The sequence below is a fragment of the Onychomys torridus genome, chromosome 1 (genome assembly GCF_903995425.1).
Source record: "Onychomys torridus chromosome 1, mOncTor1.1, whole genome shotgun sequence".
Classification (NCBI taxonomy): Eukaryota; Metazoa; Chordata; class Mammalia; order Rodentia; family Cricetidae; genus Onychomys; species Onychomys torridus.
Window position 1 is genome coordinate 16,138,213 of NC_050443.1, and position 17,024 is coordinate 16,155,236.

The 17,024-nt window shown below is 50.4% G+C and overlaps 1 protein-coding gene across 1 annotated transcript in view; it reads left to right on the forward strand.

The window, feature by feature from the left end:
• The window catches only part of LOC118590147 (Fc fragment of IgG binding protein), a 24,194-nt gene extending 12,270 nt beyond the window's left edge, over positions 1-11,924 (forward strand). The window contains exons 6-13 of the mRNA XM_036198053.1: positions 929-1,545; positions 2,044-2,587; positions 3,500-4,071; positions 4,397-4,970; positions 6,068-6,267; positions 8,934-9,317; positions 11,446-11,702; positions 11,797-11,924. Coding sequence (XP_036053946.1) covers positions 929-1,545; positions 2,044-2,587; positions 3,500-4,071; positions 4,397-4,970; positions 6,068-6,267; positions 8,934-9,317; positions 11,446-11,702; positions 11,797-11,806 — 3,158 coding nt within the window. The 3' untranslated portion in view covers positions 11,807-11,924. The remainder of the gene's footprint in view (positions 1-928; positions 1,546-2,043; positions 2,588-3,499; positions 4,072-4,396; positions 4,971-6,067; positions 6,268-8,933; positions 9,318-11,445; positions 11,703-11,796) is intronic.
• The last annotated feature ends 5,100 nt before the right edge of the window (positions 11,925-17,024 follow it).

A 17,024-nucleotide genomic window follows, 5' to 3' on the forward strand; every position in this document is an offset into this window, starting at 1 on the left:
ACCTTTTTATCCCTTTGACCCCTATCTCTCCAAGCTATCTCTGCTCCTGCTGTTTCTGGTGAGTGTGCTCAGTCACTAGGCAACTTGGCTGGGCAACTTCCATCACAGCTAGATGGACCTGTAAGTTAATTGTTAAAAGTGGATCTAAAACTAGAAATAAGACTTTGGAAAGGAGAAAGTTAAGCTTAATTGGCACATTTGCCAGGCCTTCTCAAACGGGTAGTCTGGAGGCTTAAGTCTGTTCTTAGAGAGTACAGAGGTGTCTCTGCTAAGGTACTTTCCTCCATCTGGGGATGACCATCTCCTCTGGCAGTTTTATTTTCAGAGAGAGAAGATGGAACTTAGAGGTATAAGGAGACAGAGGAGTGGAGAACCTGAGGACGGAGAACTGAGAAGGACAAGGAGGATTTTGACCAGAGAGAACGTGTGGATGAGATGGGGACGAGCCGGATGAGGAAGTACTAGCTGGGTAAGAACGAGATGAGAAGGACCTCGATGAGGCAGAATTAAGATGAGAGAATTAAGATAGAACTTAGAGGGGACAGCAGATAAAGGTAGAGAGAAATCAGGCAAGAAAGGAGCTCGGCATGAGAACAGAACTGAAGCTGTGTAGATAGGATGTTATCCCAGATAAATTAAAGCAAGTGGACTATAGAGCTCGGTGTGCTGAGATTCTATTTCCTGAAAATAGCTGCCCCTGGGAAGTGTAATATTAAGGCTGGTCCTTTTACTATTATACGAGACGGGCTGTCTCTGTCTGTGTCCCCAGCTCATCCCCTCTCTCTCCATCCCACTCCATGCTTTACTTTGTTCCAGCCTCCCTCCCTGACTGTCCCCTTCTGTCTCTGTTGATGTCTCTCCCACTCCATCCCCAGAGACCATTCCAATACCATTCTTCATTTCTCTCCCTCCCTTCATCTACCCACAGAGATCGCCTGTCCTGACAACAGCCACTATGAGCTCTGTGGCCCACCCTGCCCAGCCAGCTGCCCACCCCCTGCACGCCACACAACCCCAGCTGCGTGTGACGGGCCCTGTGTGGAGGGGTGCCAGTGTGACCAGGGCTATGTGTTGAGTGCTGATCGGTGTGTTCCCCTGGACAGTGGCTGTGGCTGCTGGGTCAACGGCACATACCATGAACCAGGCACTGAGTTTTGGACTGATGCCACCTGCTCTGCGAGGTGTCACTGTGGACCTGGAGGTGATTCTTTGGTCTGCACATCTGCCAGCTGTGGGCTGGGTGAGGAGTGCGCCTTGTTGCCCTCCGGCCAGCTTGGCTGCCAACCTACAAGCACAGCTGAGTGCCAAGCCTGGGGTGATCCCCATTACATCACTCTAGATGGGCACCGGTTTGACTTCCAAGGCACCTGCGAGTACCTGCTCAGTGCACCCTGCCATGCAGCACCCACAGGGGCTGAATACTTCAATGTCACTGTGGTGAATGAGCACAGGGGCAGCCAGGCTGTCAGCTACACCCGCACTGTCACTCTCAACATCTATGGCCTCAGCCTGACCCTTAGTGCCCGCTGGCCCAGGCAGCTACAGGTGAGTGGTATGTGGTCCAGGAGCCTCTGCTGTACAGGAGAGAATGAGGGATGCGCCATTCCCCAAAAACACCTTTCCCAGCCTGGCAGGAGCCTGATGCTGGGTTCAGCCTATAGCCTGTGGGACCAGGGAGGCTGGAAGCAGTGGCTTCCCCAGGCTCAGCCTTCCATTATTCCTCTGTAGGGTGGACTGTCCAAATGACCTACTTGACGGTAGCATAGAGAACCAGTGAGCTGGTGTGATGGGGATGGGGGTGGTTCACTTCTGTTAATTCAGCTTTCAGAGACTGAGGTCACAGGGTTGCAGAGAGTCGCAGAAGCCTAGCCTCTGAGAGTCGTTCCTTGATACAGGAGGCAACAAACAGAATATAAACAAAACCAAAAAAGAGTCCATGACGCCGAATCTCATTACCCTACTTTGAACCCCATATCTTATAAGTTGTGGAAACATGCAAAACTATCGATGCCTCTCACCTCTCACTCTCTCCCCGTCCCGCAGGTGAACGGAGAGTTCGTTGCTCTGCCCTTCCATCTGGACCAGCGACTGAGCATTTACCTAAGTGGAGCAGATGTAGTGGTGAACACTGCCTCTGGGCTCTCCCTGGCTTTTGACGGGGACAGTTTCGTTCGCCTGCACGTGCCTGCAGCCTATGCAGGTGCCCTCTGTGGCCTGTGTGGGAACTACAACAAAAATCCCAAGGATGACCTGACAGCAGTAGATGGGAAACCTGAGGGCTGGAAGGTTGGCGGAACCCCAGGCTGTGACCAGTGCGTGACTGAGCCTTGCCCACAGCCCTGCACACCTGAGCAACAGGAACCCTTCCGTGGCCCCGACGCCTGTGGCATAATCTCATCCCCCGAAGGCCCACTGGCACCCTGCCACAGCCTCGTGCCACCCACGCAGTACTTCGAGGCTTGCTTGCTGGATGCCTGTCAGGTTCAGGGCCATCCAGGAGGCCTCTGTCCTGCCATTGCCACCTATGTGGCAGCTTGTCAGGCTGCTGGGGCCCAACTTGGAGAGTGGAGGAAGCCAGACTTCTGTCGTGAGTACTGACCCATGCAGCTCCACACAAACAGTCTCCCCCAACCCTTTCCAGGGGCTCTAAGACAAGAGTCCTGGTGCTTCAGTGGAGCTTAAAGCCCATCCCCACCACCTCCTGTCAGAGATACACCCTGGCACTGATACTGAAAAACACCAATTGGGCAGGGAAGGACCTAGCTACACACCCAGAGTCACAAAGCCTGGGTGCAGACCCCTCTGGGAGGTTCATTTTGCTAGGGGACTTGGATATGACCCAGTGACAGTTACTCAGTAAGAAACTACACCCCTGGACCACCTCCCTCAGTTAGACACACAGAAGTGGTCAGTAGGCCAGCGGTGCCTGGGGAGATGCCACACACTGGTCAGACATCAGGCACCCTCAGCTGGAGTCAGGACCTGTCCCTGGCAGATCCAAGCAGACTGAATCAGGAGGTGTGGGGCAGCTCCTTCAGGCACATCTGCTGAGTCAGGTCCACCCTGTTAGTGTCACCCACTCATGTACACACTGGCAGAGTCGCACCCTGAAACTGAGGATGTCCAAGAGACCTGTGGGTGCTCCAGTGTTGTCCCCACGCCTTCACTCTCTTCAATCAGGCTGACTGATCCCCCCACACATGGGCCCCTAGTCAGGCCCTCACCAGTATAGCCTTGGTGGGTTCTAGTGGGTTCTGGTCAGACGCATGTGGTCTATCCTCCAGACAGTCACTTGTAGAAGTACTTGTCAGGATGACACACCCTTCTCAGGGAGACCTGGTCACACCCCCACACCTGAGATCCCAAATCAGTGTCCCTGTCATATGCTCTACATCAAGTCCCAAGCCAAGCCACCGGCTGTCCCAGCAGGCTCTTACCCACAAGCCCTTCTGGTCCCAGCATTGCCTCTGCCTGACTCTCCCTTTCTCTATCCCCACAGCTCTCCAGTGTCCTGCCAACAGTCACTACCAGCTCTGTGGTGACTCCTGCCCTGTGAGTTGTCCAAGCCTCTTGCCCCCAGAGGGTTGTGAAACCACCTGCCGTGAGGGCTGTGTCTGTGATTCTGGCTTTGTGCTCAGTGGAGACACTTGTGTGCCCGTGGGCCAGTGTGGCTGCCTCTACAATGGACGCTACTACCCGCTAGGTACCACATTCTACCCAGGCCCTGAGTGTGAGCGGCGCTGTGAATGTGGGCCAGGTGGCCAGGTCAGCTGCCAGGACGGTGCAGACTGTGAGCCCTATGAGGAGTGCCGCATAGAGAATGGCATCCAGGCCTGCCATCCCACTGGTTGTGGCCACTGCCTGGCTAACGGGGGCATCCATTATGTCACCCTTGATGGACGGGTGTATGATCTTCATGGCTCCTGCTCCTATGTCTTGGCACAAGTCTGTCACCCAAAACCTGGACAGGAGGAGTTTTCCATTGTGCTTGAGAAGAACTCAGTTGGTGATCCCCAACATGTGACGGTTACAGTGGATGGCCAGGTCGTGGTCCTGGCTAAAGGGCCACAGGTAAGTGATCACAAACCTATCCAGAGTTCTGGTAGGGACATGACCCCACCTTGGCCTCACCCTATGGGGTTCTCAGTAGACCTTGGAGAGCTCTAGAATATGGGAATATCACTGCCCACCCCAATAGTTCTGGGCTTGTGTGTAAAGGTCCTATCTCAGAATTTATTGTAGTCATGGCGCCAACCTAGGAGTTTAACAGGGTCTGATTTTAGCCCCAAAGGGACTTCCAAGCAGGTCTGAGATAGACAACACTCTATGCAGGAACTATGAGTACCTGCCTTACACTGAGGTGCTCTCCCCTCATCCCAACTGACCCTTCACCCAGGTGACTGTGGATGGTGAAACTGTGGTCCTGCCTGTGACGAAAGGCCATGTGAGTGTGACTGCTGAAGGCCGAAACATGGTTCTGCAGACGAGCAACGGGCTGAAGCTTCTCTTTGATGGTGATGCCCATATCCTCATGTCCATCCCTAGTCCCTTCCGTGGGCGGATCTGTGGCCTCTGTGGGAACTTCAATGGGAACTGGAGTGATGACTTTGTGCTGCCCGATGGAACAGTGGCCCCCAGTGCAGAGGCCTTTGGAGCTGAATGGCGAGCTCCCGGCTCCTCCCTGGGTTGTGGTGAAGGCTGTGGGCCCCAAGGCTGCCCTGTGTGCTTGGCAGAGGAGACAAAATCATATGAGAAAAACGATGCCTGTGGGAAGATCCGAGACCCCCAAGGTCCCTTCAAAGACTGCCACCAGGTTCTGAGTCCTTTGGAATACTTCCGCCAGTGCGTGTATGACCTGTGTGCCCATAAGGGCAACAAAACATACCTCTGCCGTAGCTTGGCAGCCTACACTGCAGCCTGCCAGGCAGCTGGTGCAACTGTGAAGCCCTGGAGGACAGACAGCTTCTGCCGTGAGTATCTGTGGGTCCTTCTCGGGACCTCCTGGGCCCTGGAGAAATCCCTGCCCGTGACTTCACCTCCTCCAGCCCTGCTCCAGCATCCTCTGCGCCTTTCCCATTTACATGTGGCTCTGTGGTCTCAGACTCCAGTCAAGAGTCCACCCTCCCCAGACCTCCCATCCACCTCTTCCCAGAGCTGTTCCCAGCTCTTTCTGTAGTGACCTGGAAGGGGGTTGGTTGGAGTGAGAGACCACAAGAGTCCTGAGTTGTGGCTCACTGGCCCCTCCCTCAGATCCTGTGTCCTTTCACATCCTCAGGGCAAGGCTCCAGCTGATAGATGCCCCCAATCCAGGTCCACACACTTCCTTCCAATTTGCAGGGCAGGAACAAGTCACGTCAGACTCTGCAGGATAAGACTGTGGCCACTGATGTTTGTTTCATGGCCGAGCCGTTTCTCTCTCAGTCCCCTGAGAGCAGGACCTAAACACAGGGCCATCATCACTCCACAGCGTAGCAACTGTCCCAGTGATAAGTGTGGACACTGGCTCTGGCCCTCGACTTCCTCCTGAGTACTAGGTGGATCCATGGCCTCCTGGGTAATCTCTGGTGACCCTTGGATCTGAATGCAGCGTTTCACCCCAGACCTGATCCTTCTTCTCTATTCCAGTGCCCATTAGATGACAGCCTCACCACCCTGGGGTTACTTAGTTAGAGTCCAGAGTTTTGCCTGTTTTTCTACTGTCCTTGTCTCAACCCTCTGCCTATGATTCCCATCCCATTCAAGCCGCTATCCGATTTTCTCAATGAACCATGAGCCATGATCACTTGAGCCGTAGCTCTTTAGCACAGGGTCTTCAGTGCTTGTGTCCTCTAACATCATGTTAGGTTTTGTACTGTGGCAAATGCTTGAGTGTTTGAGGATTTATGTTGACTCAAGGTGTGAGGAATTTCTGATCAAGGTATGCACCCTTGAGCCTGACATAGGACAGGGTTGTGGCAGAGAAGCAGATGGAGGTGACAGAGCCAGGCACAGAGACAGAAGCAGGGAGCAGGCAACAGACGTTCTTAAAGGCACAGTCTAGCTGATCAATTGCCTCCTCTGCCTGCAGCTCTCCAGTGTCCCGACCACAGCCACTACTCTGTGTGCATGAGCTCCTGCCAGGGCTCCTGTGCTGCCCTCTCTGGCCTCACCCAATGCACCACTCGCTGCTTTGAAGGATGTGAGTGTGACAACCACTACCTGCTCTCCCAGGGTGTGTGCATTCCTGCCCACGACTGCGGCTGCACCTACAATGGCCAGTATATGCCGGTGAGCAGGGACTCCAAGCAGGCAGTGGGGGTGGGGAAGCTGGTGGGACATTCAGAGCTACTGTGCTCTGGGTTTCTGGCCAAGGATTGGGACGCCGGGGGCCACCACCTGTTCCCAGCTGTGTCTGCTGTACTAAGTCGCCCCAGACTCGGCAGGTCGAAGCAAGACAGCTTAGTTGCCCACAGCTCTGGAGGCCAGGAGTCAAGGATCAGGCTCACTGCACTAAAGTCGAAGCACTGGAAAGCTGACACCGTCTAAGAGGTTCCGGAGGGAAATCTCTGCCTTGTGTCTCCCACTCTCTGGTCATTCCTTGGCTTGGCCACACCACTCCAATCTCTGCCATCACTTCTCTGGGTGACATGACATCTCCCTGTATAGTTCTTTCATGTGTGTCCATGGGATTGCCCACCTAGACGATCAGGATTAATCCCCCATCTAAACAGCATTAATCACACTGCAAACACATGTTTCCATTCAGGGTAGCATGCTTGGTCCCAGGACTCGGGAATTGCTGTCTTTGGTGTGAGGGCATTCCTCCACTACCCTTCCCTCTCTGAACCACTTCACCTGAAGAGTGGTTGAGTTAGCATCCTGGCTCCATAGACATTTGATGCTCAGGACAGCTGGTACCCAGTGAGCATAGACCTCCATCCTCCCATGCAGCACGTTCAGCAAACAGAATAGAAGTTATGATAGTGCAGTAGGTGGCTCCGCTACCGACCGTTCAACAGTGTGATCTGAGATTTAAGAGGTAATTTATCCTCGTTGATGCTTTTTGAAAGCTCTTTGTATGCGTAAGTCATTTCAAATGTTAATTCATCTTGTAGTCACAGCAGTCCAGCAGAGAGCTATGATTGCTGTTCTTACAATTTTACAGAGAGACTGTTCCTAGTCAACCCGTGCCAGCTGTGAAGGGAGCCAAACTCTTCTTCCTTCCTTCAGGTCTCACTGTCCCTTGGAAGCATCCGGGATCCTCTAGCTTAGGTCTGCAGCCTCCTGGGGCTCTCACAGCCAGCTGTGCTCCCCACCCAGTGCTGCCCCTCATTTACCTTTTAGCCTATTCCTGAGCATCTGCCTTGCCTCCTAAACTCACATTGAAAAATAAGGAAATGTATTTAGATGACATAGATGAATTATCCAAACCAGGAAAGCAGTGTCGACTCAACACAATGATCTAATCTGTAGGTTTTAACCCTAGTTCACCAGTTATTCCAGTAAAGTCTTCCACAGCAATCACTTCTCTCTGGGCCAGGGGCCAACTGAGGGTCAGACTCTGAATTGCTTTCATAGAATCTGATGATCACCAGATGTAGAAGGTAGCTAGAAGAGAAAACTATCTGCAGAGCCTAGGACCAGAGAGTCGGGGTCTCTGAGAACTGGGGAGCCAGACCTGGGCATGGAGAAGGGGCAGCTAGTAAGGGAAGAGACACAGAGAAGGTCCATGTGCTGTTGAGGTGAGTCCTCCAGAGACCAGCATATAGACAAAGCTGAAACCAAGTCGTTATTGACAGCCAGCATCTGCATGGGGAGCTTGTCCAAATCGCTTAGCCTCAAATCTCACAGCCCTTTGTCTTTTATGAACTAAAATCACATCCTGGTTGTCACACTTTAGTTAGTAAGAAGCAGAACTAAAGACCCCAAAAAGCAAGGTTTAGGGACTTTTCTGGAACTATGGACCGGGTCTCTTCCATGGATTAGGTCTTTGTTTCCATGTCAGCAGGCATTGGGTCCTACGTGCTTGGTTTTAAGGTCAGAATGGTATCTCTAACATGGTGTTAGTTGTGTTAAAGTCTGGAGCCTGTTACACACAGAAATGCATTCCTAGGGCAGTGTCCTCTCTGCTCTCACACCAGTACACTGAGGGGGTGCATTGCCCACTCTTACATATAAAGTCAGCCTGTGTTACCAGTCACTTCTCATGGGTTGTTTAGGCCAGTTTTAGTTGGTTTTAGGACCATGTGTTTCCAGTATGGGCCAAGGATTCTATCTCCTCACTTTGCTTTTGTGTATTATACTCACCTTATGGGTCCCATGAAGTTTGTTGGGTTTCTAGACTAATGCATTTGCTTTGTTGCGGTAAGAAAACAGCTAATGCAAGCTACTTTGTGGAGAAAATGGGGTTTTGAAGCTCGAAGTTTTGGGGGCTAGTAGTCTAAAAAGCACTCGTGATGTGGCAGGCTTTCATGAAGCCCCCTCTGCATGATGCCATGGCGGGAGCATGTGTATGCCTCTGTCAATGTGTGGTCCCTCCCTGCCCTTTAAAGGCCACCATGTTTCAGTCGTGGGCGTTCTACCTTGGCGACTTTATTAATCTAATCACCCCCAAAGTCCTCACTTCTAAACATGACGTTTCCAACCTCTTCATACATAACACTTTGAGGAGTAAACTCTTGCGTGAGTTCAGGTAGACAAGCCATATTCAAACCATAGCAAATAGCCTGAGCCAGTAACAATATCTCCATATGGTCTTTCATTCTCCAGTTGGCTTAGCTCAGGCTTGTTCTCACAGTAACCAGGCACAATCTGAAGGGGGAGACAGAGTGGTGATGGAGTGGACTGCATGGCCTCTGAGGACCATTGATACTCTACCACACACACCATTTCTTACTGGGAGCTTCAACGGGTTCCCCATGCGAATGCATATGATCCACCCTTTCTGTGCACAGGTGAACACCTCACTGATGACCTCAGACTGCAGTGAACGCTGTTGCTGCTCTTCAAGAACTGGCCTGACATGCTATGCAGTTGGCTGCCCATCTGGCCAAGTCTGTGAGCTCCAAGGAGGAGTCCGGAACTGCCAGCCTGCCCGTGGCCTCTGCTCCATCTCTGTGGGGGCCAACCTCACCACCTTTGATGGGGCTCACAATGCCATCAGCTCCCCTGGTGTCTATGAGCTTTCTTCTCGATGCCCGGGACTCCAGAAGACTGTGCCCTGGTACCGCGTGGTTGCTGATGTCCAGCCTTGCCATGGCAATGACAATGTTGTGGACAAGGTCCACATCTTCTTTGAGGATGGAATTGTGACTGTGACCCAAAGCAAGGGCGTGTGGGTAAGCCTGGGCACAGAGGGCAGGGATGTTTTCCCTGGGCTTTCCTTCTTCCTTTCACAGTGGCTGACATCCTGGCTACCCAGTGGCCTTTAGGTCTGTCTCCTTTATCCAGGTCTCTGCACTTTTTTCTGGATTTGTACCTGTCTCTATAGGTCAGCCTGGGTCCCTCTCCTTGGTCTGAGTTCTTACAGTTGAGTAACAGCATAGCTTTGCTGTTGGTCTTAATCAAGCCTCCACTGGTTACCAGTGACAGGAAACCAAATGCCTCAGGGGGAAATGAATTGACTGGCTCCATATCTGGGAAACCCAGACACCCCAGCTACACTGTCAGGAGTTACACCTGAGGTTTCAGACTTGTTTACCACTTAATAACCTTCATTCTCAGAGTTTCCCTCTTACGGGGGCAAAGATGATCAGCATTTGCCCTAGGCCTCTAGTCTACCATCTTTGCTACCTGAGCACAAAGTCATCCAACAAAGGTCCCCGTGGTGCATCTCACTAGGCTGGTTTGGACCATATGTCCCCTCCCGAATTTATTGCTGTGGTCTTTCTTAAGCCTTGAATGCTATGATTGGCCAGGCTGAGGTCACATATCAGGATCCCCCTGAGCCATTCTCAGGGAGGCACCATGATTCCCTCAGAGGATTCAGCATAGAGTTGTGCTAATAACTAAGAAAGATTACAGTAAAAGGACAGGAGGCCAAACCAGTGCAATCCTAGGGACACAGGCTCCCACTCCCAGGAGTCCCCTACTGGAATCACAGAGTCTCCACATCCTCCAGCAATAATCACCACAAAGCCTGGGAAGTATGTTCAGGGAGGTTCATAGGAGCACACTTCAAGTTTCCAGTGATGCTGGTTACATTGGCACTGTCTACCTAGCATGGGTAAAAGTGGCTCCCACTGCTGTCCTCCTGAGAGTCCAAGCACAGCTGATCAGGGACCCAGACCAGTCCAGATCACCACTTCTTACCAGTACCTAGATCACAATCTGATAGCCCAGAGGTACCAGGAAATCTCAGCTTTTGTGAATAAACTCAGCCCTTCTCAAAGCCCTGGGCTGGGTCGCTGACATGACTGAACCAATTCTTTTTTTTTTTTTTTTTTTCCCGAGACAGGGTTTCTCTGTAGCTTTGGAGCCTGTCCTGGACTAGCTCTCTAGACCAGGCCTCAAACTCACAGAGATCCACCTGCCTCTGCCTCCCGAGTGCTGGGATTACAGGCGTGCACCACCACCGCCCGGCGACTGAACCAATTCTTACTGCAAAGCTTGTAGCCAGTAAGACTTCCCATCCACTGAGTCTCTGTGTGTCCTCTTCTGTATCCATCCTTCTCCCTCCTTGCTCCCAGCATCCACAGCCACTCATACTCCATCAAGGAGAACAGAGTCTGCAGCCTCTGATAAGAAGCTGAAAGTGTGCCGCATGGTTGTTACACTGCTGGGATCATTATCTTCATTCAGACACAGGCCTTATGAGAAGAGATGATACAGTTGCTTCTGCTGGAGATCCAGTTACTTACAGGCAACCTGGGGGTCTTCCACTTTAAAAACTAGGACTTCATAGTCTAAGTCTGGAATTCCTGTTTGGTTTTTCTGTCTGGTAAAGAATGTTTCACACCAGACCCTGGAAAGTTGCGGAGTTTTGATCCATGCTTCTGCTCCTCCTCTTTCTATCCTTATCAATGTATGCAGAACAATATTCTCCAAAGATTAATACGTTACTATTTGGCCAGGGACATGGTTTAGTGGGGAAGTGAACCACCAAGCCTGATGGGACCTGAATTTGGTCCCTGGAGCCTACATAGCGGAAGGAGAGAACCACCTCCCACAAGCGCCAGCTGACCTCCACATCTGTGTCAGGGCGTGAGCATACACATAAATTCATTCATTAATTTTACATTAGAGCAGCATGAGCATGCACAGTGAGCTGTGTGTGGACACCCATCTCCAGCTGTCTTCCCACCTGTCCATCTTCCATGTAACCCTCCTCTGCAGGGCCCATCCCTTCCAGCACCTGTCCCTGCCACTCTGCTCTAATTGTTACTGTGCATGAGGACTCCAGTGTGGTTTTCCCTCAGCTATTGTCACTCAAGTCTCACGTCTCCATTTCCCCTCCCCCCACACCAGGTGAATGGTCTCCGAGTGGATCTCCCAGCTAATGTGTTAACATCTGTGTCTGTGAGGAGGATGCCTGACGGTGCCATGCTCATCCACAAGAAGGCAGGGGTCCAGGTCCGGCTTGGAACCGACGGGCAGCTGGATGTGATGGCCGGTGATGACCATGCAGCCATGCTGTGTGGGGCCTGTGGAAACTTTGATGGGGACCAGAAAAATGATGTGCTTGACTCTCAGGAGAAGTGGAAAGCACAGGACTTCTCCTCATGGTGAGGATGGAGAATGGAAACCAGGCAGGGGAAGAGGTAGTGTGGGTGGGTGCTCAATCTATAGCATGAAGTGCTAAATGTCTGTCTCCTGCAGTTCCAACTGATCAGTCATCACTGGCAACGGACACCCCAAGACCTGCTTCTTCCAGAAGTTCCAGTGACTGAAGGATGTCCTGTGTGTCCCTTCCCTGTTCCCCCCCTTTGCTGAGCCACTGAGGCCAAATCTGGAAGCATTGAATAAATATCTAGACCCAAGTTGCATGCCGGTGTGTCTGTCTGCCTTCTGCTGTCTCCAACTTCCTCCCCACTGTGGGAGACATGGATGATGATGCGTCTCTATTAGGAGAAGACAGGTGGCCGCATGTGTGGGTACCTGAGCAGATGAAGAAGCAGATGGCCAGAGTGGGGAAAACATTGGGGAGACTGGGAGTCACAGAGACAGATGATTAGAGGAGTGGATGGATGAAACGATGAATGACCGGATGGGGGAGACCTGGAAGGTGGAGAGACAGACCTTGGCTTTACCATTTACAAGTCTGGTGAGTTGCCTGGTTCCTCTCTGAAGGCTAGTATAGAGTTGGAGTGAGGATTTAGTATAGGAATCCCCCAGGGGGATATATATATATTTAACAGAGATGATACTGGGAAAATGAACCAATTATTTTCTGTTGCTGTGTATCTTAGTTAGGGTTACTATCGCTGTGAAGAGACACCATGACCACAGCAACTCTTATAAAGGGAACATTTAATTGTGGTGGCTGGCTTACAGTTGAGAGGTTCAGTCCATCATGGCGGAGAGCATGGCAGCCTGCAGACAGACATGGTGCTGGAGAAGTGTCCTACATCATCTCGCCGGCAACGGGAAATCAACTGACAGTCAAACCGTGTGGTATCCTGAGTACAGGAAGCTTCAAAACCCACCTGCACAGTGACACACTTCCTTCAACAAGGCCACACCTCCTAATAGTGCCACTCCCTTTGGGGGCCATTTTCTTTCAAACCACCATGCTGTGGTAAAACACGGTGACCAAAGGCGCCTTACAGGAAAAAGACTGATTTTGGCTTGTGGCTCCAGAGAGGAGTCTATAATGGTGGGAGAAGCACAGTAACAGGAGGGCAGAGCAGGAAATGGCGAGATCATATCTCAACTGTAAACACAAACAGAGAGAAAACAGGAAGCTGGGCACAACTCTGACTTCTCAAAACCCACCCTAGAGAGGAACTTGGGCCAGCAAGTCTCCACCATCCAAACAGCACCATCTACCGGGAGCCAGGTGTTCAAAGAGCTCAGTTTGTGGGGACCATCCCCACTCACACCACCAGAGAACATAGGAGGGTTCTGAAAGCCAGGTTTAAGGAGCATATTCATGTCCTAGTACATCACATTAAGCGCCAGATGAAGATGACACCCCTGGTTTGAGTCCTTACTGGGTTTCTGGTGGAAGGATGGAAGGGAAAATCTGGCTGGGGTGGGTTCAAGATAGTGAATCAGTGAACAGAGAAATCTCTCTCACGAGTCAGGCAGAGTCTTCCCCATTCAGCCTCTGGGGTGCCGGCAGACTTTTTACAGTTGGAGGCCGTGAGTGAAGGTGTGTGACTGACAGTGACAGGAGCTGGGGCAGTGTGGTCAGGGGGTAAGGCCTGATGAAGAGGTCAACAGTTGAGTGGCTCAGTGGGACGTCTGCGTTGGAGGAGTAAAGCAGAGAGACAGGTGGGAAATGGGATACACCGAGTCTGACTGGGCTACAGTTTGGGGGCAAGCTGACTCCACAAAGAAAGGAGCTGTAACTTGGAAATTGATAGTGCTGGTGTCAATGGGAGCACAGTCCAGTAGCCTCCAAAATGACTGGCGTAGCCAGGAGGCAGAGAGAAGGGTGCAGCAACAGCACTGAGGAGAATGACAATCTAATCCTACATTCTAGTTTCATTCTGTCCCTGTGTCAGATACCATGACCGAAAGCAGCCGAGAAGAGCAGGGACTTACTTCATTTCACAGGTTACAACCAATTACTGAGGGAACTCAGCAACTCAAGCAAGAACCTGAAGGAGAGACAGCGGAGGAACACTGCTTGCTGGCTCCTTTTCAGACTCATGCTCAGCTGGCTTTTTTATACAGGTGAAGACCACCTGCCTGGGAAATGGCGCCACCCACAGTGGGCTCTTATAGAACCCACCACCCCTTATCAACTTGATACACAAACATACCACTTTAAACATAACTATTCAATTCTTGTCCCCCAAATTATTGTGTTAATATCAGGATTCAAAATGGTCCAACACTTAAGTCTTTAAATTGTTCAGCATTCTAAAAGTCCAAGGCCTTTTTAAAGTCCTAGTGCAGTGCTCAGACCTACATCAACACCCCCACCATCAACACTCAGGGTATGTCACAGAGGAGGAGGCAGAAAGTAGATAAGAGCTAGAGGAGAAGGGAGAAGAGCTGTGGAATACAGTGAGTTCCAGACCATCAAGGGTTACAGTGACACTCTGTCAAAAAAACTAAAGTAAGCTCCAGGTGGAGCTCCAGGTGTCCAACTGTCGAGAAAGAGGAGAGACTGTAAGAGCGTGAATTGTTGAGACCAAGATTGAAAAAAGCACAGGGACAAATAGCCAAAGGAATGGAAGCACATGAATTATGAACCAAAGGCTGTGGAGCCCCCAGCTGGATCAGGCCCTCTGGATAAGTGAGACAGTTGAATAGCTTGAACTGTCTGGGAGGCATCCAGGCTGTGGGACCTGGACCTGTCCTTAGTGCATGAGCTGGCTGTTTGGAACCTTGGGCTTACACAGGGACACATACTCAGTCTGGAAGGAGGGGACTGGATCTGCCTGTACTGAATCCATCAGGTTTAAATGAATCCCCAGGGGAGTCTTGGCCCTGGAGGAGATGGGAATGGAGGGGAGGGGATGAGGGGAAGGTGAGGGTGGGGGCGGGAGTGGGGAGGAAAGGGGAACCCATGGCTGATGTGTAAAATTAAAACACAAATATAATAATAAATAATAATAATAATAATAATAATAATAATAAAAGAAAAAGAAAAAAAACCTAAAGTAAAACATTCTAATACAATACAATCCAGAGATATACCAACTTGATATTTATATGTTGAAGAATTATAGCAGGAAAACATTAAAAGTATTCAATTTCCATAGTTACAGTTCTGTAAGAACATGAAAGCTACATATATTCTTGGGGGTTTTATTGCGGGGATGAAACACCATGACCAAAAGTAACTTGGAGAGGAAAAAGTTTATTTCGCGCACAGTTCCACATAGCAGTCCATCATCTAAAGCAGTCAGGGCAGGAACTCAAGCAGGGCAGGATTCCTGAGGTGGGAGCTGATGTGGGGCCATGGAGAAGTGCTCCTACTGGCTGGCTCAGCCCGCTTTCTTACAGCACCAGGACTACAGTCAAGAGGTGGTATCACCCTCATCACCAGTTAAAAAAATGCCCTACAGATTTGCCTTATGGAGGCAGTTTCTCAGTTGAAGTTCCCTCCTCTTTGATGACTATAGCTTGTGTCAAGTTACATAAAACTAGTCAGCAGATACTAAAACTACTATACTTTGTAACACACAAAATGACAGAATTGGAAAATAACCTACTGGGCGAGGTAGCCTGCACACAGAAAGACAGATGCCACATGCATTCTCTCATGTGTGGACCTTAGATCTGAATTCTCAGGCTTCTGTGTTCAAACTGGAATGAAAGTCAGCAGAGGTCAGAAAGCAAGAATGGAACCGTGGTGGGGGAGGAGCCTAAGGGAGAGCGGGAACACGTGATATTAAAGGGGTGGGATATGACAGATGGAAAGTGTTAATATGGGAATGCAGCAGAGGATGTGGAAAAGATGGGGTCTAATTGAACACTAACTGAAAATATTATTTATAAAAAATTAAAACTGAAAATGTTAGTATGGTGATATTCTACATGAATAGATAACGCTGAATACTCCTAGCAGCCAAAGTTACTAAATGAAAATCTCAGCATTGTACATAAAATGCCTGAGTCTTTTGTTAGGGAGGGTCCAGAGGTCCCCAAACAATACAGGCTATGTCCATTTCTCTTGGTTGTCCACCAGAAGCAGATGGTAAAATCACATCATTGAAGGCATCACACACTTTGGTTGCAGGATACAGATACATCAAGCCGGAACTGAACTGGAAGCATACTCCCTGCTGGCTAGCTAGCTTCATGGTACCAGAATGTGTTCTGTAGCCCACTGGGGCAGAAAAGTCATCAACTGTTTTGCCCAACAATACCAACTGGTAAGGCAACTATGCCCATTGGTGTAATAGTAGCATGACTGTTTGGGGGCAACTGACTATTTCTGATTGGCTCTAAGGCTTGCCCCATAGGAAGGAACTCATGCCTGGTACTATAAACCTTGTTAAAAGCCCAAGGCTGAGAAGATGGCACTCTAAAAGAGGTGGGGCGGGGTGGGGGCTACTACTGGTTGGACTAAACAGACTTCTAACACTGCCTTCTACGTGTTTGTGTTTCTACTCATACAATAGTGCCGCTCCCCGCCTTGGACAGAGACTGGTCATGGTGGCTGATGGGTGTCCAGTCCTAAAGACGACTTCTCTACAGTCCTCACCAAGGCCAGGGGAGGCTGAAAGAGGGTTGGAAGGACTGAAAGAGCTGGACGATGGTGAAGAATGCTGTGACGTGCTGTCCTTGGGACAGGTTGTAACGTTGTACTCATGGACTCATGGCAGCTGTGGCTACCTGCACAAGATCCACACCAGAAAGACATGAAAGCAGGGTGGAGGGGTGCTGGTTGGGAAAAGGGGTCATCAGGAATGGGAAGGAGATGATGGTAAAGGGATGAATATGAGCACAATACATTCTATACAATGTTGGAATTGCCAAAAGTGTTTTACAATTTCTATGAATATGCCACATGAAAAGTCACTGAATTGTATAAATGGGCAAATTGATACTATGTGACCTATTTACCAGTAAAGATTTTAAATTAAATAATTAGAAATACTAGGAGCTCAGGAGACATCTTAGCAGGTAAGAGATCTTGCTGAGCAAGCATGAGGACTTGGGTTCAAATCCCAGCACCTATGTATGGGCGGGGGTGGTAGAGACAAGAGGCTTTCTGCTCACCAGCCCAGCTCCAGATTCAGTGAAGAGACCCTATGTCAAGAGAATGAGTTAGAGAATGACAGAGCAGAATAGGTTACATCCTCCCCTGGCCTCTGCATGAGCTTGGGCATCGCCCATGGGCACGGGTGCACGAGAGAGAGAGAGAGAGAGAGAGAGAGAGAGAGAGAGAGAGAGAGAGAGAGAGACAGACCCCACATGCAAGC